At 37.0% G+C, this 27,975-nt stretch overlaps 2 protein-coding genes across 5 annotated transcripts; one reads left to right on the forward strand and one right to left on the reverse strand.

Moving 5' to 3' along the window:
* Positions 1–598: 598 nt before the first annotated feature.
* LOC117791694 (transcription factor kayak) lies at positions 599–27,868 on the reverse strand. 4 transcript variants are annotated; one of them, XR_004618095.1, is made up of 4 exons: positions 4,383–6,635; positions 3,154–3,532; positions 1,820–3,083; positions 599–1,784 (listed from the first exon to the last, which is right to left on the reverse strand). XR_004618095.1 is itself a non-coding variant. In XM_034631513.1 (3 exons), the coding sequence occupies exons 1-3, from the start codon at positions 26,942–26,944 to the stop codon at positions 1,882–1,884; spliced, it is 1,830 nt and encodes a 609-aa protein (XP_034487404.1). In that variant the 5' UTR covers positions 26,945–27,868; the 3' UTR covers positions 599–1,881. The 4 variants fall into 4 exon arrangements, 3 of the variants coding, with proteins under 3 accessions (XP_034487404.1, XP_034487405.1, XP_034487403.1); XM_034631513.1 differs by lacking the exon at positions 4,383–6,635 and adding an exon at positions 26,696–27,868 and having other exon boundaries at positions 599–3,083; XM_034631514.1 differs by lacking the exon at positions 4,383–6,635 and adding an exon at positions 16,262–16,867 and having other exon boundaries at positions 599–3,083.
* Positions 19,626–20,718, forward strand: LOC117791695 (protein phosphatase PTC7 homolog fig). Its single transcript, XM_034631515.1, has one exon. The coding sequence runs from the start codon at positions 19,657–19,659 to the stop codon at positions 20,578–20,580; it is 924 nt and encodes a 307-aa protein (XP_034487406.1). The 5' UTR covers positions 19,626–19,656; the 3' UTR covers positions 20,581–20,718.
* Positions 27,869–27,975: the final 107 nt, after the last annotated feature.

The raw sequence follows: 27,975 nt of genomic DNA on the forward strand, positions 1-27,975 counted from the left end.
AGAACCCCAAAAAAGAAAATGCAAAATCAAGCCGAATTTAAAATCGCTGTGTACATACTATAAACATGCAAACATATGTACATATGTATGTATGTGCATATAAAACATATGTATCTACCTGTATATTATCTGTATCTATGTGAATATCTTGCTCAAATTCACAACGTTGTTGTGTGTGCGTGTGTGTTAACACTTATTCATACATACATACATACGTAGATCTGTCTGTTTGTGGCTCGCACCTTTTGAGTCTTACCTGAAGATTAGACTGGTGCCAAAAACAAAAAATTCATGACGCAGTCGTCCATCTGGTTTCTGTTTCATTTGATACATCTATTTTATTTTTTTGTTGTTTCACAAAACACATTGGAATCTGAAAATCACTCATAAAATAGTATGTGTGTGTATAAGATGTTCTCTTCTCCGGATGAGACAGTGAATAAGTAATTTTATACGAATTTGAATTGCTTTACACACCTTTGTTCCCTGATTTCTGGCTGCTGGTGTGTTCAGATAAGTAAACCCATAATCCCATAAGAGATGTCTCTAGTAATAGTGATATCTTTAGACTTTTTTGGACCACTCAAACATACTTTAGTTTTAGGTTGTTCTGTATTATATTTATTTCTCTTTATCAATTTTGGCATTCTGTTTGCCCATGAAAGTGCAGTTATTTAAGTTCTGTTTACAATTTTGTTGATTTTTGACGGTTGATTTTGTTTCAATATTTTTGCGCATTTATTTTTTTGATAATTTTACTATTTTGCATAAGCAATCAAAGGTAGGAAAGGGAAAGTACTCGGATCGTTTGTAAGGCTTTAAAATATTTTTGCCTGATTTTCTTTTGTTTATAATTGTTATCTTTTTTTTTATATATTATTGCATAATACACGTAATTACATATTAAATAATTGCTTTGCGTTTTGTCATTTCTTATAAATGGTATTTGAAAATAGCGCATTTTGCGTTTAGTAAAAATATATTTGGGTTTTTCTACTGCGGCTTAAATATTAAGTAGTATAAGTATAGTATTTAACATTCTCTCTCTCATTTGTTGTCCCTATTTCTCATTATCAAGGCATCGTATTTAGTTTTGTATTTTATTTAATATTATTTTTTGTTTCGTTTAATATTTAACGCAATCTTTATGTTTAAATGTACAATTTTAAAACCGTCTTAGTTCCTTTCATTACACGCTCTGTTAAGATTTGTTTGTTACTTTTTATTTAACTTGTTTGTTTGTTTTTTTTTAATAATAAATATCACAACGCATCCTTCATATTCAACGTCCTTTCATTCACATTCACATTTCCATTTCTATTCAATATTCTTTTACATTTCTTACAAATGTTTGTTTAGGCATAAATATTTCTATGTATATTTTTAGAAAATATAACGCACGCAAATGAAATGGTTTAAAAATTGCACAAAAATACAAGTAAACATATTGTTTAGATAGATATAATAGAGTAGAATAATTGATAGAAAATCATAAATTAAACGTAATAGAGATAATAATACAAAAGCTTTACATTTAACGGGAAAACAATAAAATATTAAATAAACAAGTTGGCTGCAACATCAACAACAACAACAACCACATGCAACATCACCACACGAGACCAGACCGTCGCACGACTAGACTTGCGGGCGGGGAGTGTTGCGGGGGGAAGGATGTGATTGTTGCAGCCAGGTTCATTGATTACAATTACAAAATAATCATTACAAAAAGAGCAAAACATCATTGTGTATAAATCTTAGCAATTAATTGTTGCATGTTGCATGTTGCAGTTGCAGTTGCATTTGCATGTTGTATTATGTATATAAAACTAAATGTAATGTTGACTTTGTTATGCGGCTCCGCCACGCCCCCTACACTGGTTATAAGCTGACCAGCTTGGACGGCTCACTTGTGGGCGTGGGCATCTCCAGCGGATGCTTGTTCTGCGAGGAGCAGGTGGGCACCAACGGACCAGACACTGGCGTCAGTCCAGTGCCGCCATCCATCAGCGAGTCAAAGTTAAAGGTGCCCGTCGACGGCGTCTGGATGGGCACACCCTGTATCTGCGTGGGCGCCTTGCCATCGACGCCCGCCTGTAGTTGGCCACCAAATGGCCGCTGGACATTCAATGTGTTGGGACGCGTCTTGGGCAGCTTGTTGAGGGCATTCAGTGTGGGGCTGCTCATGTTGCAAATGTTGCCGGCAAAGGCGTTAAAGCTCACTGGCGGCGCACTCACAATGGGCGTGTTCAGGGAGCACGAGATGGGTCCAGTGGGTGTTGTCAGCGATGCATTCAGCGTGGCAATGTTGGGCAGTGGACAACGTTTGGCCGGCGTTGGTCCATCCTGATCCAGCGATGATCCCGAGTCCAGTGCACCATCCTGCGGCTCGTGCTTGATGTGCTGCAGCAGCTGCTCATCGGTGAGCACCGGCTTGAGATCGAGCGGTGAATTACTGCGCCCGGTGGAATTGAGCGTGGCATCGTAGCCGGTGATGGTGCCGCTGCTGCTGTCATTGCTATTGCTGTTGTTGTTGTTGTGATGGCTGCTGCCGCTGCCACTGCAGCTACCAGCGCTGAGCAGCGCCGCGGGTCCAATGAGTCCATTGCAGGTGGCCACGCTGAGCAGATCATCGCGCACCTTCTGGCATGTGGGACGGTGTGACTGGAGCACATACTCCAGCTGATTTTTGGTGACATTCAACATCTCGATCTCCTTCTTCAACGTTTCGCCCTTCTTCGTCAGTGCCTCCACCTCGTCGGTCAGCTCGTTGGTCTGGTCAACGCGTCGCTTGCGACAACGTGCCGCCGCCAATTTGTTGCGCTCACGGCGTATGCGACGCTTCTCCTCCTCCTCGGGTGACATGTTGGCCGCCTTGTTGGGACGTCGGCCACCGCCGCGACGCGCTGGTGTGGCACTGTTTGAGGTATTTGTGTTGCTGTTGCCGGCTTGGCCGGAACTGCGACCGGCGTTGTTAACAGCGGCGAGTGCAGCTGTAAAGTTATTGGCAACACCATTTGAGCCATTCCCCATCATGCCATGGCCACCATTCTGATACGAGGTGCTGTCTGTGGCGGCACTTGCTGTAGAGTCAAGAGAATACTTTAATTAGCAACTTAATTCAAATATGCATTCCATATTTCAAAGACTTACAAGTGTCGGTTGTGCTTTGGTCATCGTTCAGCTGGCCATCGTTCCAGGAACCATTGGAGTCCTCTGAATCGCTGCCGGGTATACTGCAATTCGAACTCATCAGCTCGTATGACTGGCTGTTAATCGGATTCGCATTCGCATTGATCACGGCCAGCGTGGAGGCTGAAGTGGTGGACGTGCCTGTGTTATTGTTGTTGTTGTTGTTGCCACCGCTGTTGACGGCCGTCAGTGGCGGCGGTTTGAAACCGGCCTGAAACGGCACATTCTGTGGCTCAGATGTTAGCTCATAGATGGTCTCCTCAATAGTCCGCAGCGTTGTTGGCGTCAGCGTTGGCGTTGTCAGCGTCGGTACACTCTGCATGCCATCAAATGAAACGAGCTGCAAATATAAACAAAAGAAATTGACATTTAAAAACAATACTTGAACATGGTACAACAAATGAGTTATAAATATAGTATATCATTATCAAATTATAGACGAAATCAGCTTTCCAATTGTTGCTGGGCTAAATAAAAGATTAACGAATTTGTCAGACGCAGCAAACTTAATCATTTTTGTAAATAAACAAAGGATAGTTGCTTATATCGATATCCGATTATTATCGAAAATCCAAAAAAATGTTAAGTATTTCCCCGCTATAATTCTGTAATGCTCGAATGGCTCTGTTATCATATTACAAATGGTTTCTCTTAGCTTTTGCCAGCTTTTTAGAGAAATAAACAGCTGTTTCTAATTGAAAGCATCCGAAAAATAGCCGAAATTGCGATGAAAAATAGCTTTAACATTAATTAACTTTTTTAGCAAATCCCACGGGAAGAAAAGTTATAAATATAATTCTAATAAAAATATAAAAAAATCGACAAAATTCCAACAAAAATTCTGCACAAATCTAAAAAATTCTAGCTTAAAAATTAAGAAATTGTCAAAAAAAGGGTTGAAAAATTTAAAGTTACCAATTTTGCCATTTGACCCAAAATGGTAGCTGAAAATATTATAAAAATAGCCAGACTTCCAGCTATTAAGCAATTTTGAAATTTTTCTAGCAAACAAACTGTGAAAATAGCCAGAACTAGCTATAAAATAGCTAAGATGGCAACAGTGGCTGAGCTGGAAGCAGAAACTTAACAAACTTGATATTGTTGATAAAGTAGGAATAGGAAATAACCAATCAGTCCCCAATTAATGAATAGATTATCCTGATTAGACAGCTTAATATCCCTAGCCGTACCTGCTGCATAAATAGCTCACTGGCCAAAAAATTTGCAATTTCGCTGGCATCCAATGCTAATTTGTCACCATTTGTTGTTGGCACTTCTTGTTGCTGCTGCTGTTGTTGTTGCTGTTGTTGTTGATTATAATTAATATGAGCACAATTATTGTTGTATTGTTGCTGTTGTTGTTGTTGCTGGCTTAAATAGTTTTGCATTTGGCACATTGCGGCCATTGCTGCGGTCGCCGTGTTGGCGTTGTTGTTGCTGCTGTTGCCGTTGGCATTGCTGTTAGCTGTCGCATTAGCAACTGTTGCGTGCATGTTGCTGCGTGCAGACATGGCCATGTTGGCGGCATTATTGTTGTTATTGCCATATGATTGCTTTGAATGCTGCTGTTGTTGCTGGTAGGCAGGTAGCGTGGGCAGCTGTTGCTGTTGTTGCTGCTGCTGCTGCTGACGTAACAATTGCTCTTGCTGTTGCTGCAGCTGTTGATTGTAGTACTGCTGATTGTTGTACTGCTGCTGCTGTTGCTGCTGCTGCTGCAGCTGGTTGTACTGCGCCACAAATGGCAACTGTTGTAGTTGTTGCTGCTGCTGCTGTTGCTGCTCCTGCAACTGTTGCTGATGTCGCTGCTGTTGCAGCTGTTGCTGATAATAGGGATGGTAGCACGCATTATGCGCTCTACCATTTAGATTTTTCATCATACCGCGCGTTTCTTATAAACTAAGACTGAACTTAGAAAATATCAAGTATACGCACAGAGTTACGTTACGTATACGCACAATGTGTACTTCCACTTTGACTAGTTTTAAATTCGTTATGGCTCTTAAAATTAAAATATCTTACTATTCTAAACACAACAAAATAATTGGAAAACAAAAATAATTAGAGCAATATTAATTTACACTTAAAGTTTAAGTAAAATTAACAACAGGAAGTTGGCGAAAAGATAATTCGAAATAAATAAATGTTTACAGCAAACTTTTCTTGGAAAAGATGCAAATTTCGCACAGTTTATACTTCGTGTGCTAGAGTATAATGTTGTTTTTGTTCTTGTTGTTGTTTTTGTTGTTGATGAGAATCTTGTTGTTGCTTGTCTTAGTTGTTGTTGCTTTGTTGGGGCGCCAAATAGTTCGTTCGTTTCGCATTTGCTTTTGCTTTTGTTGTAGCTATTTTGCCTTTCGTTGGTTTGTTCGTTCGTTTTGGGCTTTCTATTCGTTATTTGTATGCGTTGCTTTTACTTCTGATTCTTCTGCCTATTTATCTACCTTCCGGCGGCTTCAAGCGCTTCACGAGCAGCGTTTGCCAATTTCGCAAGGGTTCGAAATGTGAGTGCAACTTTGTCAATGCAAACATAATAAATTTGATAATCGAATAGACGCAATTTTATAATAGCACGTGTTGCAATTGTACAAAATAACAATATTAATTATATCAATAACAGCAATAATAATAACAATTATAATAACTTTTTAATTATAACGCTGCTAAGATCTTAGTGCATTGCATTTATGGCATGCTCAAAACTATTTTAATTGCGAACAATTTTTGAGATTATATAATTATGCTTGTATGTACATCAGAGTATGTATTTCGTAGGCTGCCTTGCGCTAGTTTTTGGCCCAGCAATAATAACACTTGTGCTTAATTTATGTTTAATTAATTTTTACGATTTTAGTATTTAGCGCGTTGGTTTTTATTTTTGCAGCGGCAACGCCTCTAAATGGGATTTTTTCTTTTTTATTTTTGCCTTTTGCTTTGGCCAACAATTCGCCTTTTAATTCGTATACATATAAATATAGTACTTATATGTATGTATTTATATCTGTTAATGCTGTGCTGCTGCCTTTAAATCCACGCGGCATGCAACTAAAATATAAAATATAAAAATACAATAAAATTGTGTGCGTCGTTGTTGTTGTTGCTGTTTCCTTTATTGCTTTATTTTCATTATTTTCTTTATTTGATGCTTTCGTTGTTTCAAATTCGTTTGGCAATGCACGCGCTAAGGAAAGAAACACTTTTTTGCAATTTCGTTTTGTGGTTTGCTTTCCTCCTTTTATTTTATTTCCTTTTTATTTTCAATTTCAATTTATTTTCGTTTTCGATATATTTTTCGGGCAGCGCGCGCGATCGCTCGGAAGTTTTTCTTTGCGTATTTCAAATTCTAAACTTCGATGGTTCGTTGTTCGTTTGCGACTGAGCGAAAGAAATTGAAATTGGCAACGACTTTTCAGATGGTTGCTCACTTTAGATATGTATATACATATGTATATTAAAAAAAAAAATAAATTACCCAGAGAACCATATTGAGAGAGTGTGTGTGTGAGTTTTATTCTCCCGAGTGTGATTCTGAGCAAATTAGACAACCACGACAGTCGCAACAATAACGTTTAGCAGCTAAGCAAATCGAATAAATTTAAATTGTGCCCCGTACCCATGCCCGTGCTCTTAATTAAGCCAGCGGCCCACACGAGCAGCAACAGCAACACCAACAACAACATCCAGAAGAGTTGGCAGCAGCAGCAACAACCCACGCCACCAGCAGCAACAGTTGCTGCCATAAGTTTGCCATAAACTTGTGTATGGCAAGTAGCAGCACTGCAAATTTCTAGCTAATTTCACTGCCAATACCCTGTAATATCCATACAACTAAGAGCAAGGCAACTAAGACTGCAAGTAATTTAATCAGAGCTACACTGAAAAAAAAGACCAACTTTTAAAATCAAGAACATTCAACTTAAATATTTTGTTCTTAAAATAAGATCATTTTAAGACCATATTACTAAATTTAGGAATATGATTCTAAAAAATCAAAGATCTCAGACTATAAATATGTCCTTTTTCATATGGACTGAAAAGTTCTGAAAAGCAGTAAGCTCCAGTTCGAATCCCATATATCCCATTTACAAAATAAACAAGACAAAATAAAAATCTATATAAATCAAAAAAAAAAAAAAAAATAATAAATGAAAAAAAAATCAATTTTAATTTTTTTTATCTTATGATTTTAATTTTAATCATTTTTAAAATCAGAAGTTGGTTTTATTTTAAATGTTCTTTAGCACCAACATGTGTTTTCTTAATTTCAAAATTTTATGCTCTCATTTTTCAGACTAACATTCTTAGTTTTGAGACCAAAATCTTAATTTGCGAACATTTTTTTTTATCAGTGTACATCATTATGGATATGGAGTATGTTTTCGTCGAGTACACTCGCCTGCAGCACTTTTCAGGCGCTTAAACGTTTATTGTGGCCATGTTCTGTCATAAATTATCAGCCAATAACTCAATACGCCTATTTCAGGCTGTCAGAGCAGAGTGTTTAGCAAGAGTTATGGCTGATTATATGCCTGCCTGCATATGTATGCGAGTATCTGTGTATTTTTATCTGTAGCTGTATCTGTAGCTGTGTCTGCATGTATCTTTGTATTTATAGCATGTGAGCTGTCACATTCCCAGAAGAAAGCCAACAAACACATGCGTAACTCGTAATACAGTTGCAGACATTGAGGAGCTGCGAGCAGGTGTCTTGTCTTGTCAACAGCAACAATCAACATTAGCAATAAACATTAACAATAACAATTATTGTTATTTCAAGATTTCAGCCTGGCCAAATAGGCGTACGACCAGTTGCCAGTCGATATGCGTTGAATGTTTATTTTTGGCTTGCTCGAAATTAGCAAATGCGTTAATTTTTCAAGTGCTTTTCAGCAAATTGTTTGCTTTTTATTTATCTTGTTTTATTTTGAGGCGCAGTGAAATTTTTTATCTTTATTATGACATGTGACGAACGTTGATCCTTTGACTTATCGCCAAGCGTTTCCTTAACTTGTATTTACACATTATTTTTTTATTTAACACGACAAACAATCAAATGTATTCTTTGTACATTATTTCACAAATATGCTTTTGATGTTAGCCGCCTTATTGTTTACTCGAGTGTTTAAACGACTTTCGTTTTAACCCACTTTCCCAGTTGCCTTGTTGAATTTTGAAATTAAGAAAAATGAAATACTTGAACGAAAAAAATCAACAATAAATGCGTTTCGAAGAACTCAGATGAATCAGCCAATTTGGTTGAATTAAAAATATATAATAATAATAATAATAATAGTATAGTATGTAGTGGTTGCTTCAGCATTTGCGTGTAATTGTCTAAATTGAAACGAGCTGAGTGGACAGAGCTACTAGCCTTATCAGACAGCTTCGCAAAGTTCAGTTTGGGGGTCAATTGAGCTACGTCGAGTGAGAGATACATGAAAAACTGACGTCGACAAGTTGACGTGCGCTACATACCCTCTAATGGAAGTGTCTACAACGGAAATATTAGTTTACCTCATAGTTTAAACTATAAAGTACCTACAATCTATAAAAGTTCGTTTCGAGTTTGTTTTTTTTTGCTATAAAATATTTACAATTTTGTAGGGTAGCTGCACGTCAATCCTGCTACACTATTGTGTTCAAACTGTTGACTAATGAGACTAGACAAAGTCAATTATTATTATTATAGTTCCATAGAAAATTTTGATAACATACGCGTAGTTTGACTTGATAAGCCAAATTTAAACTCGAGTCAATTTTTTATAAATGTAACTAAGAAATATTACAGGCAATTTTAATAACAACTTGTCGTTTAGTAAATTAAAATAACAATTCAAAGTACATCAAACAATCTTTAATTTAAAGAAAATCAATTGACAGATGCGTTGAATATATAATAAGCGAAAGTTGTGATGCCCTTGACTTTAATTAGTTCTCTTTATCGAATTCGCACTGTTTTTGTATTTATTTGTCAAATACTTGGGCAGTCATAATAAGACAAAGAGGAGGGAGGCGGACAGCGGGGCGACAAGTTAAAAAGCAAGAGAAACGACAACAACGACGACGCGATTTTGTAGTTGTTGCTGTGTTTGTAAGTGTGTGTGTGTGGCTGACGTGTTGGTTTATTTTTAAGCCAATTTTAGCCAGACAATGACGTAATGAAGCAAATACAAATGAAAATACAAACAACTTGGCAGCCTTAATGGCAAGCACCAACGATAAAAGCGATGACAATTTCATTGTTTATATCAAAAGTTGCAAGCACGCCAACTTAACAGCTGTTAAGTTAACAGCTAGATCAACGGTCAGACTGTGCGGCGGCTGTTAGCGCACTGTTAAGAGTCTGTTAAACGTATGTCAACTGTAAAATGAAGGTTTAAGTCATAAAAATGTAAAGTTATTGCACATTTTGTAGGGTATCTAATGAGGCAGTGCTGCCAATTGCGCTCTATAAAAGGCATTGTTTTTAATTCAACGTTTATTTTAACTATGCAACTTATTTTAATGCCTATTATTTATTTATTTCTGTGTGCAATTGCATAAATTAACTTATAGATACATTTAGATACTGCCAATTGACGGCTGACTGAAGGTTAAAACAAAGCTCGTAGCTCGTATTGTTGTTGTGTGTGTGTTATTTGTTTTGCCGATTGTCGGCTTATTAGAAATGCGCATTATTTTCAAATAAAATGCAATTTTGATTTCTAATTGGCAAAGAATTGCCATACAGCAAAAAAACAGCAACAAAGCACGCTCAAGTTTATGTATATAGGCATTTATTTAATTGTTGTTGTTGTTGTTGTTATCGTGACTGCAGTCAAAGTTGTTGCAATGTCAGCACTAGAGTTGACAAGTTCAAGTGCGCTTTAGTAGGCCAGCCAAGCGGGCAGAGTTGCCAAGTGCATGTGTGAGTATTTGGTGTGTACAGTTTGCACTTCCCTTTGCGATAAGCACACGCATACACACACACACTCACACATGCACATTATTTAAAATAATATTTTTCTTGTCATTTATTTATTTTTTTTTTGTTTCATTATTTTCTTTTATTTTGCATAAGCAAATTCTGCGAATAAAACAATTAATGAAAAGGAGAAGCAGAAAATATTTATTTTTTTACGCTGTCGCATTTGTCTTATTTTTGTTGGCTTCTTTGGTGCTTTTTTTTTTATTCGCTGGGAAGGAGAACGTGACCGCAATGCCAGAGTAAAATTGTATGGAGTGGGTTGCTGAGTGCTTGGGCTTTTGATAAAACCCAGTACCGCTGTCCCCGCCGTCCGCCCGTTCACCCGATCTCCGGTCGCGCTTCCGCGCCCATTGGCCAGACAGAGTTGGAAGCAAAGTCAACGCCCGAACGAAGCATCGAAGTTTGCCGGCCTTTTTTTGGGCACGCAAACGCCGCTTGACCATATACCATATGTCCATGTATTCAGTATATATATATATTTTTATATATATAAATATGTATTCGGCCGCCGCCATTAAAATCACTTGGTGTTTGTCCATTTTTGGAACGCCCACGCGATCTGCCGGCTGTCTTCTTTCCCTACCGGCAATTGAATTAAACATTTTGCAGTCATAATTCAAAATTTGCCAAAAAGTGCAGCAAACACCCCAAAAAATGTCAATATACGCGGTACATAAATTTTAAGTTAATTTTGGTTGGTTTTCATTTTTTTTCGTTTTGTTTCTTTTTTTTTTTTTTGGAAGGGGGTTTCGGTTTCGGATTGCGGTTTCGGTTTTGGGTTGCGATTCCTTTCGTGCCAGGCTTTTAAGTTCAGTGTCAAATTAATCAGACTTTGTTCGGTCTGTGCCATTAGTGTGACAACAACAACAACAACAACACATTTGACAAATTTACATGTGATGTTGAACAAAAATATTTCGCTTGTGTCGTTTTGTTTGTGCCTTTAAGCAGTGCATTGAACTTGGCTAATGAACATACTTGTATTGTATTATAATACTCACACTTGGGTAGATTTTAGTAAACACACCTATGGGAAATATTTGGAAAAGGTGTGAGTTTCGCAATGGGTCGAGGAGATAACAAAGTCAAGCAAACTAACGCGGCCCGTCCCAAAATGTCCCAAATAACAAAGCACAATGATAGCACGCAATTGTTAGATATGATATAAAGTACTATATTGATCAATTCGACTGAAGAATAAATAAAGTTTCTACTTTTATTTATATATACATCGATTTTGATACACTTGCAGGTCGACTTTTCCAAAACGCCGCCTTATCTCCCGATGAAATTGTCATAGCTTTGTTGTCCCAAAGTTTCATACTTGTATCTCGTGCAGTTTGGCCTGTACAATGATACATGAGTGAGTGAGTGAATGCACAGGACGAACAGCTTTATATATATAGATATAAATAAATTTATATTTGTTGTATAAGCACATACAGTTTATCACTCATTGCAGTTCATCAGAAAATATCATAAACTGATAAAAACTAACCCTGGTATTGCAACTGATAAGAGCATTGATAACTTTGAAATGGTCATAAGTATACTTGGTATCAATTTGAGCTCACTTTGCAGTTACTCGTATTTGGGATTGCACTTTAGTTCAAGTGTCATTAGCTTGTAATTAAATTTGCACAGTTAACAATCAAACACACACACACTCACGCACACACACACACACACACACATACGCACACTCATACAAGCAAAGAAATCTACATAAAATGGGGAAATACCCGCAATACAGAAAAGGCGGCTAATAAAATGACGCGACATTGGTCTGCGAATAATTTATTTAAATGCATTTTGTCGCGACATGACAACAAAAACAATCAGCTAAAGCAACAGCAACTGCAACAACAATAGCAACAACAACAGCAATAAAAACAATAACAACGATTTGGGGGAGTTTACAAATTTATGGCAAAGTTTTCAGTTCGAGGAAATGGCAAACAAACGACGCGTCTGCAAGGCGCCGTCGAGGACGAAAGGACGAAAGGACAACACGAAAAATGCAAGCGACATTGCACAGCCAAGGCAGCCAAGCGGAGCGGGGAAAGCGGAGGGGAGGACACAGACAAGTAGTAAAAGTTGTTTTCACTTTTCATTCTCCACTATTTTTGGCAGGTTGAAGACTGGGGACGACCTACGACTTTGGGCTTGGCCAATTCCAAGAATAAGGACAATGCGACGCCGGCAAATACACAAAAAGCGGGGAAGTGGGGGGGCGAAAAGCAACAGAAAATGTGCATTCGTTGCGGTCGTTGTTGTTGGCCACTTCACAGTTGAAACTGTGGCTCATCCAATTACGCCAGCCATGAAATTATGCTCGACAGCCAACGAGCACAGGACACACGTTGATGTCCTTTTCAATATTTTGTGGGTTAAATGACAGAGCAAAGTATCCAATGCCTGCTCAAATTATCTTAGCCAAATTGAATTGACTATCTGCTATCTGCAGTAATTCAAGCCGACTTATTGCAGTCTGTACATCTACCAAATAACTTTCCAGACTGAATTGCAATTGGCAACTGAATACTTGTAAGTGAGTTAAGTGAGTGCATCGCTTGATGTTCAACTTCACGCTGCAATTAACTAGGCTGTATTTCATTTATACAAGCATAAATACAAATACCACAATACGTCTAAATATATATACAAACTGAGCTTGCTAGCCAAAATGCAATACCAACATTTATAACGGGGTCTAAAGCTCGTCTGCTAACGATCAGACTGAGAAATCATTTATTCAATTAGAAACAGTGAAACAAAAAATTATTTAGAGTCTAATATAGATTTTAAAAGACTACGATTTTAACTAACAATTACATTTAATTATTTTAATACAATTTTAAAATGAAAACTGAAACAATTAAATAGAGTGAAAAGCAGGTCATTACACTGATAAAAAAAAAATGTTCTATAATCAAGATTTTGGTCTGAAAACCGGGGAATCAAACCGAAACAAATATTGGTTTCGGTTTTGGTCAAAAGGTTCTATTTCAGATTTCAGATTTTAAAAATCTTTGAATCATGATCAAAATGACATTCCGTTTGAAAATCTATTCCGTTTTGATCAAGTTATGACAGTTTGAAGTTGGTCAGACTGCGGATGTAGCCACTTTACAAGTTCAAATTTTTGTTAAATTTCACATGATTTTTTACAAAAAAATGAAAAGTCTCAGAATCAAGTTTAAAGTGTTATTTTATACTAATTACGATATAAGGAGTTGATTAAAAGTGAAAACTTGAGATTTAAAATTTTGAATTTTCGAAATTTCAAAGGGGGGACCCTTAGCATCGAAATCGAATCTTGGTCGGAAATAATGAAATTTTGTAAATGAACAAAATTTGAATGCAGAATGATTTTGGAGTTCAAATAATGATTAAAATGACATTCCGCTAACAAATCTATTCAGTTTTGATCAAGTTATGACAGTTTGAAGTTGGACAACTCTTTGCTTTTCATTTTCATTTCAAATTCTTAAATTAAGAAAATACATCTTGGTTTAAGAACATTGCAAATAAAATTTCTCTTTTTTCAGTGTACCAGAAACCTAGTTAAATCCATTAAATTGTGACATCTACAACTACTACATATATACTATTTAATACTCGCTCTATAATTGACGAAGCAATGTTTATTGATAGACTCTTTTGGCCGGGACTTGTCACGTCCACATCAAGTGCTTTCTTACTTTCTGGCCCACGTTGACGCCCACAACAAAGCACAACTACTCGCAAAGTGCCCACTAATAAAATAAGTAAAATAAATCTCGAATTTCATAAGAAAACAATCGAAAATAAGTTATCCCACACTGTGTGCGTACTTTGTCCATATTCAGTTAATTAAAAGTGTTTCATTTGTGTCTGTTTTGTCGAAAGAAAGTTGAAATTGTCTTATTTTTCTGTCAGCTTTGAGTCTCTCGCATTTTGTGTGGGGGCGCATTTTTTGTATTTTATTGTAAGAGTTTTCAACCAAATGCCCTTGTAACTCCCTCGCACCGCATTCTACACTGAGAGAAACTGTAGCTTAGCTGCTTAACTTCAAAAATTTAATTAAATGAAATGACTGAGGCAAAAATTTCGTTTGAAGAATTTTAATAAAACTATTTATTGATTTTTATGGCATTTTCAACTTGTGCATAATTAATTTCTTCAAGTGCACTTGTACTTAAGCGCCTTTAATTAAACAATTTTAGCGCTTATGTCGCTCATGTCAGAAGTCGCGAGTGTTTGACTTGAAGCATGCTACTTTGAACCGCCCTAATTGTGGCAATAAGTATATGTAGACATGCACAAACATGTGCCACATTATGTACATTGTACATATGTATATTTTTATGCATACACTTATGCAACTAAGTATGCGGACAGTTTCAAGTGTCACGCGAATGCCTTTTGGGCCGAGCTCTCGGTTGAAAGGGTCATGCATGTTGTACAATGTTCAATTCACTTTCTACGTGTATTTAAGCCACAATTGCCAAGTCGTTGCACATTGAACCCTACATAATATATCCAGAAAACAGCAACGGAAGGTGCCAGATACACACACACACACACTTCACATTCACACTCACACACATACATATGTTGCTCAGAAAACTTGATAAATTACCACGAAAATCGCACGTGTGCGATTATCGTCAAACGGCGCCGGTTCCAGACACCGCGATCACTGGACTGTGAAATGCAATGGACACAATATGCTAAAAAAATAATCAACAACAAAAAAATACACACACACACAAAATATTACCAATAAAAGCAACAAGAAGAAGTTTAAACGAATAACGGGTTGTTGGTACTCATGAGTTGGCAACGTGATTGTTTTTTATTTTACTTTTAGGGGGTGACTCTTGCCGACTAATATCTTATTCTTTAACTTAGATAAACCTTAAGTTTCAATTTAAAAATGTTGAAAAACATATCTGTAAATAAAAATCTCTATACACTCATAAAAATCTTACCGTAAAACAGTCAATTTTCACACTAAAATATAGAAAATCGCCCTAAAAAAGACGCCAAAGGCGACTGGGCGTCAATTTAGGAAAAAATTTCGAAAAATCTAGCGAATTTTCTAAAATTATAGAAGTTTATCCTAGATTCTTAGGTGCTTCGAACTAAATAATAGAAAATATTTCTAATCATTGACAAAAAAAAAAAACTCTAAAATTTTAATATTAAGACTTTGGCTTTATTTTTAACAAATTTTTCATTTGAATATAGAAAATAAATTTTGTGAATGTATAACAAATACCAAAATCGAATTTCTTGAGCTCCATTTCGATTACAAAGAAGTTAGTTATCGTGTAGTATATCTATGTATATATGCTACGTGTATACAAATATCTGATAACATAATCTATAATTGTTAAGCATAATTATGGGGGATTTCATTCGCCCTCATATCAGTCTTTGTAAAAGGTCGACATAACTACGCAAATATTTGAAATATTTTAGTTTATCGGCGCACAAATTTCTCGATATGATGGAAATACGCCCGCCTCTAAATAACTCTGCATGTGTGTGTGTACATATTTGTGCACTTGCCACAGTCAATAATTATTATTATTATCGCAAAAAGCTTGAAATAAGTACACATAAATTAAGGCAAAACAACTGAACACAAATAAACAGAAAAAAAAACAACAATAATAATAGTAAAATAAAATTATTAAAGAAAAAAAAAGCTGAACATAAATCGGAACGTTGATAAGCGACACCGACACTTAATCATTAAACAAACAAATTCAATTGCAAAATAACAAATCACATACTTATAACACGATAAAACGTACAATGGGGGCGATAGGGGCTTTATGGAGAAGGAGGGGGGCCCAGAGCCAAGGGAAGTTACAAGTAAAATTTCCAAGAATTTTGCGACGATAAGCCCAATGCATTATTAAACACAAAATGCGATAGAAACACAGATGTAAAGAAGTATTTACATAAATGTTTTAAAAACTGCACAGCCGACAACTGTTCGACACTTCTCGAACTTTTAGAGGAAGGTCTCTCTCAGTCTGATAAGCGGACGAATGTATCTGTATCTGTATTTGAGACTGGGGATTTTTTATTCGAATTTGTTGAGCTTACCACTTTGGGCAATGGCGATAGCGGCATGTTGAACAGATGATATTCATCGCCAAAGATGTTATAGTTGTCCAGCGTCATGTTTATAAGTTGTTATATATGTATATTATTTATATGATAAGTAGCAACTGCCGATTTGTTATTAAGACGCGCAACAGGCAGCGGCTGCGGCGTCGACGTCGGCGTCTCTGCGATGACAAATGCAAATTCTGGCGAAACTCGCTTTGTTATTGTATTTAGCGCGCACTTAAATGTATCTGCAACTGTATCTGTGCCTTGTTTTCGTATTTGTATTTGTTTTCTGTCTGTTAATCGCTTTTATATGGTGCGAATTTTTTTGTTTTTGTTGTCAGTTTTTCCGAGAATTTTTCGCGTTCTCGCTCACTCTATACAATTTGTGTTACCGAAAGTTATTTGCAAAATGCTCAACAGTTTTTACAGTATTCTTTTAATTTTATTTATTCGCGTTTACAGCAATTTTTTTTGCACTTGCCGAAACGATTCGGTCGGCCAACGGGTTTCAACTAAATGCGTCATCGTTGCGTCGACGACTTTTATACGCCAGCTGCCAGCGCCGTTGACTTTTGAGTGCTTATCGCATTCCACAGCGCCAACACACAGAGAGAGAGAGAGCGCAATTCAGCGAGCGAGCGAGTGAGTGCAAATGCAAAGAGAGCGCGTGCAAATGAGTGAGTCGAAAGTTATTTTGGCGATTGGCATTTCCTGAGCGAAGCTTTGCTGAGCGTAAGCAACGACACAGGCATGTGTAAGTGAGTGCGTGTACATGTATTTGTGTATGTATGTGCATGTATTTGCAGTTTGTGCTTTGTGTGTGTGGATTTAGCTCTGCTGCCTTTTGGCTTGCATTTGGCAGCAACAACTCACGTGCCCACGCCCAGGCGTCCAACAAATTTCTTGGCTACGTTGCGACGACGCTTCTTATCTTATCGCTAGACAATATGCTTATGACATAAGCAACTAAATTTAAAGAGTTGGGTAAAGCACACGAAAGACCACAGTCAATGTGTACAGTGTACACAACTATCAACATACATAATTACAATGACTTGGCTTTGTGCCCCAAAAAAAAAAAAAATTAAATAAATGATAGAAAAAAGGCTTTGGTAACTTGTTGGGTTACTGTGAGTCTTATCTTTAGTTGGGATTGCAAAATAGGTCGATATACAATTTGATTCGATACAGTTTGTGGTATCTGCTCAGGTGTGTGGCAGGCAGACAGGTGTTTGTTTACTTTACTTTAGCTGCGGCCCTTATCGACAATATGTCAGCCTTTACACAAATATTGATGGGCCATGCAACTGTACGCGCTCTATTCGTAATTTAATGCGCATAGACAAGCACAAGTTTTATATAAAATACCCTGTAAAAAGAAAAAACAAGAGCTGTTGCATATACCACAAGTCCATAATTATTAAACAAGAAAAGATATAAATCAGTATACTCTGTGAGTCTGCTTTTGCAGGGTATAGAAAGGCCGCACTGTCCTTGTTTATCAATCGGAATGGGAACTGGAACTGGGCCATGTGACACTTAACATTTGTGGTAATTGATTTGCAGTAACCCTTGGATTTACTTACCTGCAAAGATAAATAGAGAGGAATTTGGGTTATAGTAATAATAATAAAAATAATAATATACATGGCATATACATATAGTAATGAGTGTGCGCATATCGATCTACTATATAGTCGAGCAAATAAATAAATTGTATTTATATTTGTACTTATTTTTGATTTATCGCAAATTCGCCCGCATCTTTTTGGATTTAAGGGGAAGCCGTGTTCACCATAATTACAACAAAATTAGACATTGACCCTGCAATCTAAAGTATTAGGTTTATGCGGTAACAATTACAAATGCGGGTTTTTATTTAAAACTTGACCTGTGGAGCTTAGAGTAGTGCACCCATATTCTGATTAGGGCCTCGTCTGCGGCTTGATTGTTCCAGAAATAGAAAGTTTGTTGGAACAAGCGTCTAACGTCATCGAGCATTGATAAGAGTCGCAAATCGGAAGCTACAACTACTTCTGGTTAAACAAAAACAATCCCAAATACTTGGGATCATATCGAAACAGAGATAAAACAAATATCGTTGACGTACGAATACAAGGAAGTTTAAGCTCAAGAGTTCTTTGAATGTTTCCGATTGTCAATCATGAATAATGGTCAATTTCTGGCGAATCTAACGGACGGAACGTACCTTCAATTGATAAGCCTTTGATACGTGTGATTTATAGAATGGTTTACATCAGTTGTTTAAAAATAAATTCGCCATTATGTACTGTTTTTTATATACATATATTCTTTTTCCAGATAGAGCCTATTACGATAAGGCGATTCGTTTTGGATCCGTTGCGTTTCCACTTCCGGTGATGATTTATCAAAAATAAAAAATAAATAATAAAAATGTTGCCAAATGTATTGACACTGTGTCGTAGGCCCAGGCAATGCAGATAAGATTACACATTGCCAACAATGGAATTACCAGGAAGGCAATGCCAAACTGAATAAGTGAATGAGAGTGTTATTCAAAAGAAAAAAACAAAGAAATACACTTGTATCCACAGTTAATCAAATACTAAAGAAACTGCGATTACAACTATAGAATCTGCTGATAAGAAAAGTTGATATTTTGTTGAGGATGATGCATAGATACAAAAGTATCTGCAATGATAAAGAAAGCAGTTGGGTCTTGATTGGCATAGATACAAATGTATCTGAACCAGGGACTGCAAATAATAGTTATGAATTTAAAAAATTGACAACGTAAACATTTTTATAAAAAAAATGTAATAATATATATTACATTAGATTTTTATTATACGAAATAAAAAATAATTAATAATTATTAATTTCAATTTTTATTATAAAAATTAAAAATAATTATTAATTTCAATTTTTATTATAAAATTTATAAATAAAAATTATTTTTAAATTTCTATTAGAAAAATTGCAGAATAGAAATCCAGTGTAAATATCAACATCCTTAATATACGTCCTTTAAGGTCATGTAGGTCATAAGAAGAGTATTGAGTCACACATAATAAATATTTTTAGATTTTGAAAATACGCCACATAAAATAAATAATTATTTTTAATTTTTAAATTAAAAACTGATATTAATTATTTTCATTTTTTAAAATAAATATTGAAATTAATAGTTATTTTTAAAATATTTTTTTAAAAATCAGCAAATAATTATTAGTTTAGAATTTTTATTTTAAAAATTATAACTGTTACGGTGTCTGATCTGAACATAATATGATATATTATGACTTATTTATTTTAGACATTTTCCTCTTTTCGTTTTCAGTCTCACAGCTTAACTTCCAAATTAAATCAACATATTTGACATATGAAATTCACAAAATTTAAAAATGTTCTTTGCAGTTCGACGCCTCTCACGCTGTCCCGCGAGAAGAATCGTGCAGACTCGCTGGCTCTGTTCTGCGAGAATCATCAAAAAGTATCCCTATCTCATTAAGGCTGTACAGGGTAGCTCCAAGGATCCGCATCATCAGCCTGTGCATCGGTTGGGTGGAAACAATCGGTTCGGCGAGGACAGTTGGTTCATCAGCAGCACGCCCAAGGCGGAGGTGATGGGCGTGGCCGATGGCGTGGGCGGGTGGCGTAAGGTGGGCATCGATGCCGGCATCTTTGCCAAGGAGCTGATGTACTGGTGCTCCAACAACGCACAGCGGGCCGAGTTCGATGGCCGAAATCCGCGACAGCTGCTCATCGATAGCTTCAACCAGATGAGGACCACGTCGGCAGATGTTTTGGGCAGCAGCACCGCCTGCCTGGTGGCTCTAAAGCGCTCCGACTGCACGCTGCACACCGCCAACCTAGGAGACAGTGGCTTCCTGGTCCTACGCAATGGCAAAGTGGTGCTTCGTTCCGATGAACAGCATCATGGATTCAATACGCCATATCAGTTGGCGATGCCATCAAGCGAGCGACAGAATAACTCCCACAGCGATGAACCCGAGCAGGCAATCTCCAGCCACATGCCACTGCAACAGGGCGATCTCGTCCTGCTGGCCACCGATGGCCTCTTCGACAATGTGCCCGAGAGCATGCTCGTGCGTCATCTGGGACCTGTGCACGGCGAGACACAGAAGGAGCAACTGCAGCTGGTGGCCAACAATCTGGTTGCACTGGCCAGCGATCTCTCACTTAGTCCCAATTTTCAATCGCCATTCGCCCTCAAGGCCAGAGCCAACAATATCAACTATGGCCCTGGTGGAAAACCCGATGACATTACACTCATCCTGGCCAGCGTCGCCGTACACAACAAATAGTGAACGGAGCAACACGAATGTCAACAACAGAATGCATCAAGTGTACACTCAGAGAATTGTTTGTCCCTTTGTCCGTTTGTCAGTAGCTAAATTTTTGTATAAGTTTATAAATATAAGAATAATTGAAGTAAAACATAATATTTGCTATTTTTTTCATCTATATATATTAAACTGTCTGTCCTGACTGACTGACTGATCTTCGTGCAGCCCACACTGTAAGAACGAGGAGGAAGAAATTTTGGTACAACCAAGCTGAGAAAATTTCATCTTGCAATAAAACGGCTTTTTGGGAAATTCACACTGGAAGTGGTTATATTTATTAAAATAAAAAAGAAATGTAAATTAATTAAAACATAAAACTCGAATCTTTTTTGTGATCTTTCAAAAATTATTATATTAAATAGGAAACAATTAAAACTAATTAAATCACCATCGGTCCTGTTTTTTTTTAGTATCTTTCAGCTATTATAATCAGTATCTAATGAACGACATTATAGTTTTTGAAAAAAATCAGCCTAATACGTCTTTTAAAAGTTATTGAAAGAACTATATTCATCGATCGTATCAGGAATCACACTAGTATTTGTACTCTACATTTTTTGTGATACCGATACTGTATTGTTGTTATTTTGATTGTGGAAAATTTTCAGCTGAGTAGTAATCAGATATTTTATTTATTAAAAATTGTCTAATAACATTTAATTTAGCTAGCTTAAAGTTTTTATAAAATACCATTTTTTTATGCATTCAGCCAACATAGATATTTTTTGTGTATATATTAAAAAAAAAGGAATGGAAATTGTGCATTCCTATGAGAGCTGGAGGCTGGAAAGGGAAAGATTGACAAATTTCTAATGTTGTCAGCTGACATCAGCGTAAATATTTGATTGCCTATCAGTCAGACCAAGAACAACAACAACAACAACATAAATAACAACAACGAAACAATCAACTTAAAGTAGCTACGATAACAAGGTAAATTTCATTCATACGTCGCACAAAGTTGAAGCGTGAAATGAATGAACCAAATGTGGCTACAACTAGACGCCACGCCACTACGTTAAGCGATGACTCATACTGAATTTAGTCTGAATTCAAGCGCTTATTTAAGCCCAGTTAGCAGCGAGCGGCCGAGGGGCAAAGAGTGGCGGGCAGCTCCTACGCTACAGCAAAGAGCAAAAACTCAAGATGAACTCGAAACAAGTTAAGCAAAAAGCACTCAAAGCTTAACGCCTGACAGAGAGAGTGAGAGGGAGAGAGCACAAGCAGTGAGCGAGAGAGGGAGAGCGCTAAGAGAGAGAGAGTTGAGTGAGGCACAGGCAACCGACGGAAATCCCCAGCATATTTTAAGCCAAGGCAACAAACAGCAACAGCAACAACAACTGCTTAGTCGAAGGAGCCGCCACGTCATGCACCATTTGGAGGCGCATTCGTTGATGCTGCTTGCCACTTGGCGTGACACTGCTTCTCCCCCAATTGCTTTACTTACTTATCTTCGCATTGGCATTTCTCGCACTTCTCCAAGTGGTTGGCTTTTTACTTTGCTTGCAACGCGTTGCAACGCGGAATGCTGCGCCTTTTTCTTGGAATTTGGCGCCATGACGCGTCACAAAATAATCCCCACATTAATCCCCACAGCATTGTGGCACGGGCCACCACCAACACCAGCAACAATAACTATAACAAGTGGAAAAGGCTATAGTCGAGATCCCGACTATAGCATACCCGTTACTTATTTCAATATATATAAAAGTACTTTAAAAAAATTACTACTTATTAAAAACTACTGCATACTTTAAGGTGATTTTATTGAAATAATAACAATATTAATAACTTTGGTTAGCTATTACAGCCGTTCTACTTGTCCGATCTTGCTGCGGTTAAGTAAGATTATAGATAATATTAATAGATAGCGTTAATTACCATAAAAACTGTATTATCTCTAAAACTGTGGGTGTGGCGGTTTTTCGCGATTTGCGTGGGCGGAAGATGTCGTGTCAAAAATTTAAAACAAACTTGACCTGCGTGGAGTATATAGAAATCTGTGTGCCAAATTTGGTATCTCTATCTCTTATAGTCTCTGAGATCTAGGCGTTTACACAGACAGACAAACGGACAGCCGGACAGACGGACATGGCTATATCGACTCGGCTGTTGATGCTGATCAAGAATATATACTTTATGGGGTCGGAGCTGCCTTCTTCTCATACATTCCAACGACAACAATATACCCTTTCACTTCTTTTTTATGTAATGGGTATATTGATAATACTAAGGATTGTATGCGTGTAAATCTTTCAGTCGTGTTGCACTTTCCACATATTTACGTTGCCATCCAGATGTGCTGCCCCCATTTCACACTTTTGTCATTTCCGCCGCATTAAATAAGCCAAAATAAATGTAAATGTACAACTCAATTAACGTTTATTTTGAACAAACGTCAACAACTGGCATTTAGTTTGGCAGTTCTCATCACACTCTTTTCACCTTTGGGAAGTTCAACAAACGCACAATTCGAAATGGATTCCTAGAATTTTATGTTCATCCCCCGCTTCCGCTTTCGGCCAAATTGTGTTCACGTGAAAATCGAAAGTGAAAACACGCCACATTTGACATTTAGTTGCCAGTTGAAAATATAACATGACATAATTCCGATATTTAGCATTTCCACAGCCAACAACAACAACTAAGCAGGGACAATGTCGTTTGTGTTGTGGCAAACGTTGCGTATACGCAATACAAATTCACTCACTCTCTCTCTCTATCTATGTCTCTCTGTCTCTCTGCTTCGCTCTTAAGCAACGCTTCGTCTTGTGACGTCAGCCTACAATATTTGCTACCAAATTTGGCAACTGAATACGATCGCTTTCAGCACAGAAATAAAAAAACCGGCTTATCAAAAGACTAAACACGTCGCGACGTGTTGCTTCGTTAAAGCCCAAAGTTAAAGCCGAAGACATTAGACAATCCGTTGACGTCATTGACGAGCGTACAGCGAGTACAGTTGTTATACGATTTAACGATAAACAACAAATTATCAAACTAAAATGTTGAAAATGACTTGCTATAGAAAAAGATATTAATAGGGAATTTCCCTAAATTATGTGTTTATTAACTCATTAGACTTATTTATATTTTTTTTTATTTCATACACAGAACTGAGCATATCAGATGTTATATGACAGATTTTTAATCAAAAATCGAATAGTTTGACATGTTTAAATTGTTATACGCTTTGACAATAAACAAAAATTATTAAACTAAACTTGTAAAATGACATGCTATGGAAAAAGATATTAATAGCAAATTTTCCTAAATTATGTGTTTATTAACTCATTTGATTTTATTAATATTTTTTATTATTTCATTCACAGAACTGAGCATATCGGAAGTTATATGATAGATTTCTAATCCAAAATCAAATAGATTGATAAGTTGAAATGAAAGCAACAAGTTATTATTAATGTGGCTGATAAGAGATTGTACAAAAGTGAATTGAATTTCCCTTTCTGAGAAAATATAGAGATCTAATATTATTTCGATAAGCTTCAAGTTCTTTACAAACAACGATAAAACTAACAAAAGATTACAAGAACGTTCGTGTTCACTAACAAATCAAACTGAGAGGGTTTCCTGGAATTGTCGTAAGTCAGCTCTGATAAAAAATAAAGTTCATATTTTTAGGACGAGGACGGCAAAAGTCGTAAACTTAGCACGCCCAAGTTAATACACCCATAAAAGCGAAATCGAAAAAAGAACAGCAAACCGCAACAACAACAATAGCAACACTCACAATTAATGCTTAATTGTATATATTTATTGTTGTTTACTAAACGACGTCGCAGTCGCTGCATTGGCAGTTTTTATTTATTTTTAGTTGATGCGCGCATTAAATTGCCAATTTCTGTCGGCTGGCTGGCAACACCAGCATGTATCTGTATCTCTATCTGTATCTCTATCTGCATCTCTATCTGCATCTTTATCTTGAAAAAAGAGTTTTATTTGCAAATTTAGTAGACTTTTAATATTTATATAAAATAAAGGACATTCGGTTGGATCAGTCGTAAAAAAGGCTATCACCTGTGGGACTGACTTTTAATGCATTGGCTTTTAATGCTTGAATATTTATGTATCGCATATTTTATGCAACACAAGCAACAACAACATCGGCAATCAACTAAAATGGCTATTTGTGTGCACTTCAAGTGCAACACGCCATTTACGGGCCATTGGCGAGACGCATCCAATCCAACAATTCACAACACAACACATCACATCACAATTCCAATTCCAATTCCAAATCCATCCACGACAACGCGTGAGCCGTTTGACATTCCAATTGGAAACCAGCTGCAGCAACAGCAACAACAGCACCTGTGTGCCATTTGACCTTGGCATTGTATTTAATTTTGTTGTGAAATTCATGGTAACATACATAAATAAATGTTTAATAAGAGGAATAATCGTTTGTTTCTGATTGAAAGGCGTAAATATTAAACAGCCTGACACATAAAGCAGCTCAGCTCCATTTTAGCTGAGCTTTTGTTTATTTTTAATCAGAATTACTTAGCTTAAAGCATTTAGAAATCAATAAACAGCTTAATTTAATTTTTAGCCAAACATTATGTTTATTTTGCGGCTAATATTTAATGCAACAATCCTCAGCTTTTAGTTTTAGATAAGCTTTATTACTTAAATTTTTTTTGTAACTATAAAAACTCGATTTTTATATAAAATAATCGATTTCGATTTTCTATTTTGATATAAAACTCGATCTAAGGCTTGGATTTACATTATTCAGTACATTAAATCAAAATTGTTAAATTGTCATCGGGCAATATTTTATTTAGTGTTTTGTCGCACTATATATTGCTGGTAATCTTTATTTCAGGATTAATATAATCGTAGGTATTGAAACAGTAATACTCAGTTGTATATACGTATTAGCTGAGCTTTCGGTTATAAGTAAACTTTATTGCTGTTTAGCAAAGTTTTTTTATTTACTTAAAGTTTCATTAAGAGTTTGCTTAAAACCTTCTCAATTCTAATAATATGCTCTATTTCAAAACTTAATCTTTTCTCAATTTCCGAACCGACATTTTGTGCTATATATCATATGACTAAGCAACTCTGGGTCAAATTAGCATCATAAATCGCGCATCCGATTGTTGGCCTTGACCTTACCATAAACTCAAGTTGTGGCTAAGTGAATGTAGACACTACAATTCACAAAAAAAGTAAAAGAAAAACCGGGAATTGCACGTGCTACAAATGACAACTAAGTGCAGCCAGCGAAACGGAGAGACGCCCACGCAGAGCGATAAATGTGGGAAAAACACATTGAGATGAAAATGCTGAAGTGGCAAACAGAATCAAATGTGCCACCAGCCTTGAATTGCCGGAATTGGCGAAATACCAACAACAACAAAAATAACAAAAGTGAGTGCAAATTCCGGCCATAAACTGAGTGAACGAGCGAGTGAGAGTGGCCAACTGTGAGTGCGAGTTAAAAAAATATCGCATGCGATAAAAGAGCAACCAATTTGCGTACGTGTGCGAGAGCATGTGCGTATCTGTGTGCTTATAAGCATGCCTCATGAATGTGTGTGTGTGTGTGTGTGTGTGTGTCTGTGAGAGGGAGAGAGAGCCAGTTTGATGGCAAATGCGAAACAACAACAAAAGTGTGAATTGAAATTCCAAAGATGTCGACAAAATAAACGCGAATAAAAAAGAAACAAAGCTGAAACTGCGAACAACAACAACAGTCACAGTGGAAAGATACAATAAAATTGCGCACAATACAATTGGTCGAAAAATAAATACACGAAAACAGCAAAACATACAAATGTACAAATATATTTTTTAAACAAGTTTTTTGACTTTGTTGCTATTAAAAAAAATATATATTGCGTTGGGAACTTTTGAGTTGAGTTAAGTTGTTGTTGTTATTGCTGTTAATTTCGTGAACAGTTTTTGCACAGCCTTTGTTATTGCGTTCGTTCTATGCACAGTCCACCCCTGCCACTGCTCCTACCCCACCCACCAATTGCACCATACATACATTTCTACATTTAAACAACGGACACCGATCATAAAAAACGAGAGTCACACTTACGATAAGATTGCGCGCTGCTGTTGCTGTTGTTGTTATTGTTGCTGTCGTTGTCGATATCGTTGTGGACATATCGGGTAAAAAGTCCAATTCTTGTCCCGTTGTCGATGTTGTTGTTGTTTTCGTTGTTATTGTCGTCACCTCATCATCCTCTTCAGGCCCGGACGTTGTTGCCGCCTTTGTTAATGTCGTTGTTGCTGTTGTTGTTGTTGCGGGTTGCGTTTTTATTGTGCGTTCGACTTTAACTTTCATTGTTGTTGGCTGCAAACACTTTGCACTAATTTCGTTTCGTTTCGTTTGATATTTCGTACACAATGCACAAATTTACATGTGCGCCCGCCGCTTTTTGACTCTCTTTCGTTCACTTACACAGGCGCGCTCTCTCGCTCGCTTGTTCTCTTTCGTGTCTCTCTTTTGCGTTTTCTTTTGCGTTGCGCTGCTTGCAGCTCACTTTTCCAGCTGTCAAATTGTTGCTGTTGCTATTGTTGTGCTGTCGTCGCTGTTGCTGTCTGTGTGTAAATGTTAAAATTGTTAACTGCGAGCATAGAATTTTCTAGATTAACTGGCAACGCCCCGCACCGCGTTGTCGCTGTCTTTTATGACTGTGTTTCGCTTTGAACTTCGTACAGCAAATTGAAAGTATCAAAACGTTAAAACGTTCGTTCGTTCGCTGTAGCTGTCGCAATATAACACCAACTTTGTGACGTTTGACGTTGTCACAAATGGCGATAAGACACTAACACTAACACGCACACACACACACGCACGCGAACACAATGACTTTTACTTTGCTTATTGCTTGGATATAAAATATATGTATAAAAATCCAACTAAACAAGCAACTGAGAAAGGGGAATAACGTTTTGAATTCTGTTGCGTTTTGCAAGCACTTGTGAAAAACGTAACAAGAACGGGAACAAACACAACAACAACAAGAAGAACATGAACATTTGTCAGTTCCTCTGCTTCACTCACAGTGTGGCACAGTGGGGTGATGGCGGCTGTGTGATAGTACAACTGAGTGAGAGAGAGAGAGCGAGTGAGGGGGGATTAACTCTACACGGATAGACAGAGACAGAGACTGGGGACGCAGCCGCGTGGCTTTCCGTTGCCGTTGCAGTCGCGTTGCCTTAACAAAAAGCGAAAAATAACTGAGCTAGTAGCTCCCAACCAGCCCGCCATCGTCATCCATACGCTCTCGTGACGTTTTAGCCATTGCCAGGTACACATACACATGCATACACAGATACATTCTGACACACAGATACGCACACACACATGTG

Source organism: Drosophila innubila (assembly GCF_004354385.1).
Source record: "Drosophila innubila isolate TH190305 chromosome 3R unlocalized genomic scaffold, UK_Dinn_1.0 2_E_3R, whole genome shotgun sequence".
Taxonomy (NCBI): Eukaryota; Metazoa; Arthropoda; class Insecta; order Diptera; family Drosophilidae; genus Drosophila; species Drosophila innubila.